A 2,184-nucleotide genomic window follows, 5' to 3' on the forward strand; every position below is an offset into this window, starting at 1 on the left:
GAGGGAAGAGGCCGGGAATTGGGGGGGTGGAGGGAGGCCTAATATATGGTGACAGAAGATGGTTTGACTTTAGGTGGTGGGCACACAGTGCAATATACAAATCCAGTATCATAGAAAAATACACTTAAAACTTATATGATCTTATTAACCAATTTCACCCCAATAGTTTTTTTTAAAAGGCTTTCTGAGGTAATGTTTCTGAATAAAGTTTTATAAAATATTAACTAATTAATAGAAACAAGGCAAGCAAACATTTAAGTGAGGGAGTCCCACTGTGACAGAGGAAGGGGGCAACATATGTGCTTACTTGCATGACTATATCAGGAAATAATGGAGACTAAAAGTGGCCCCATTCTGATAAACCTATAAGGAAGTCCTGATAACAAGTGGTCTGACTATGTACAAAAAAGTAGCTATCAGCAGTGATAAGTTCTGAGCTCCTATAATTCCTCTAAAACTGACAAGTTCTCAATATGCCCCTGGGACATAATGAGTGGTTAGGAAGTGGTGCTCCAAGAGGTGTGCAAGGTAAAAGGAAATGCAGTCTGAGAATAAAACATTTACCACCAAGATCAATCCACAAAAGCAGTCACACACACACACACTGAAAATATTTTTGGGTGCTATTAGTTATTAATTTATATCCCATATAGATTAATGATATAGTTCCAAATTTAGCATGCTAAATTTTATACAGTACCATAGATAATTAATTACACTAAAAAGGAAAAATTTTATAATCTGTATTCTTGTATTTTTAGGCTTTATACAAACTTTACAGTGCAGCAGCAACCCACAGACATCTGTATCATCAAGCTTTTCCTGCACCAAAGTCAGAATCCACTGAACAATCAGAAAAGAAGAAAACTTAATCCAAATTTTTAAAAGTATAGGTGCATGACCAATTGTCAATTAAATATTTCATGTCTCCGTGTAAACATTGACAGTGCTTCCATCAGAACAGAGTAAACTACCAACCACCTCTGAAGACTGCAAAATGGTTTAGTTCTTTTATTTCAGTGTTTAATAGCAGATGTATGTATGCATGGTTATTATCTTTTTGTTAACATGTACAGTATCCTGATTTGTCTTCAAATATGCTGTTATAATTTAGTTATTTGTCTATTTATGATGACAGTATATGTGTTCTGCTTGAATTTACTAAATTCTACTACTGGGTTATAAATTAAACCACGTAGTACTATTACTCTATGTTTAGATATGCTCATTTAATTTCTAAAGAAGAACTTTTAAATTATTTCAGTCGTTTGTTAAAACACAGCATCAGAACTCAACAGGCTTGATCCAATCTGTATCATCTTACATATACCATGAGCTTTTATTTTTAAAGACATTTAAGAGACTTTTTCAGTTGCTTTATCGAAAACTATATACTGCTTTTATATTATGATTTAATTTAAAATATAAACCTCTTGATCAAAATGTACAAAATACCACTTTGTATGTGAGTTTCTGCATTGTATACTTTTTCATTTGGTACACAAAGAAATGTATTCATTATAGGTTTATTCTTTTAAAATGTGAACTATTAAAGTTTACTTTGGTTCCTAACATTAAAAACAAATGCTTACTGAATTTGGAAATGTGTGAGAGGTGTTGATAAAGAATGGTGATGGTTTATCTTTTTTAAAAATTCAAAACGCATTTTTTTAATGCTGATCCCATTACACATTTAGGTTTCCATTTTTATGAAGCATATGCTAATCCCTTTAGGTACCTTCCAGTTCTTTTAAACCAGTGATTCTATACTGTATTTCTAATGACTAAAATTGCTAGTGGAATTTCATTGAGCATACCTTTTAGAGAAAAAGAAAGTGTGGAAATTAAAGAAGAACAGTAATGCCTCTTATCTGGGAGCTCTAAAACAGTATGTAACTTTCTTAGAAATGGCTAAGCCATAATTAAATTAAACTATAATAAAGGAGTAAAAGAAAAAAATAATTTAGAAAGAAGAGTCTGTGACAGTTCATAAGATATGTAAACTTAAATCTTACAAGTCTGTGCACATGCCCTGCAAAGTAACTTTTCCCACAGATAAAATTCCACTAGCTTATTTTCATATTTCAATAACCCATTCAATATATTGCTTCCTTTGCCCATAGGTCTTATGAATGGAAAAATCAACCTTTATAGCACTGTGTATAAAACATGGACTCAAACACA

At 32.1% G+C, this 2,184-nt stretch overlaps 1 protein-coding gene across 1 annotated transcript in view; it reads left to right on the top strand.

Annotated features, from left to right (window-relative positions):
- The window catches only part of ATL1 (atlastin GTPase 1), a 56,282-nt gene extending 54,678 nt beyond the window's left edge, over positions 1-1,604 (top strand). Inside the window, exon 14 of the mRNA XM_090270849.1 lies at positions 762-1,604. Coding sequence (XP_090126975.1) covers positions 762-872 — 111 coding nt within the window. The 3' untranslated portion in view covers positions 873-1,604. The remainder of the gene's footprint in view (positions 1-761) is intronic.
- The last annotated feature ends 580 nt before the right edge of the window (positions 1,605-2,184 follow it).

This window comes from Furipterus horrens, unplaced genomic scaffold (genome assembly GCF_987537825.1).
Source record: "Furipterus horrens unplaced genomic scaffold, mFurHor1.1.pri manual_scaffold_3, whole genome shotgun sequence".
Lineage (NCBI taxonomy): Eukaryota > Metazoa > Chordata > Mammalia > Chiroptera > Furipteridae > Furipterus > Furipterus horrens.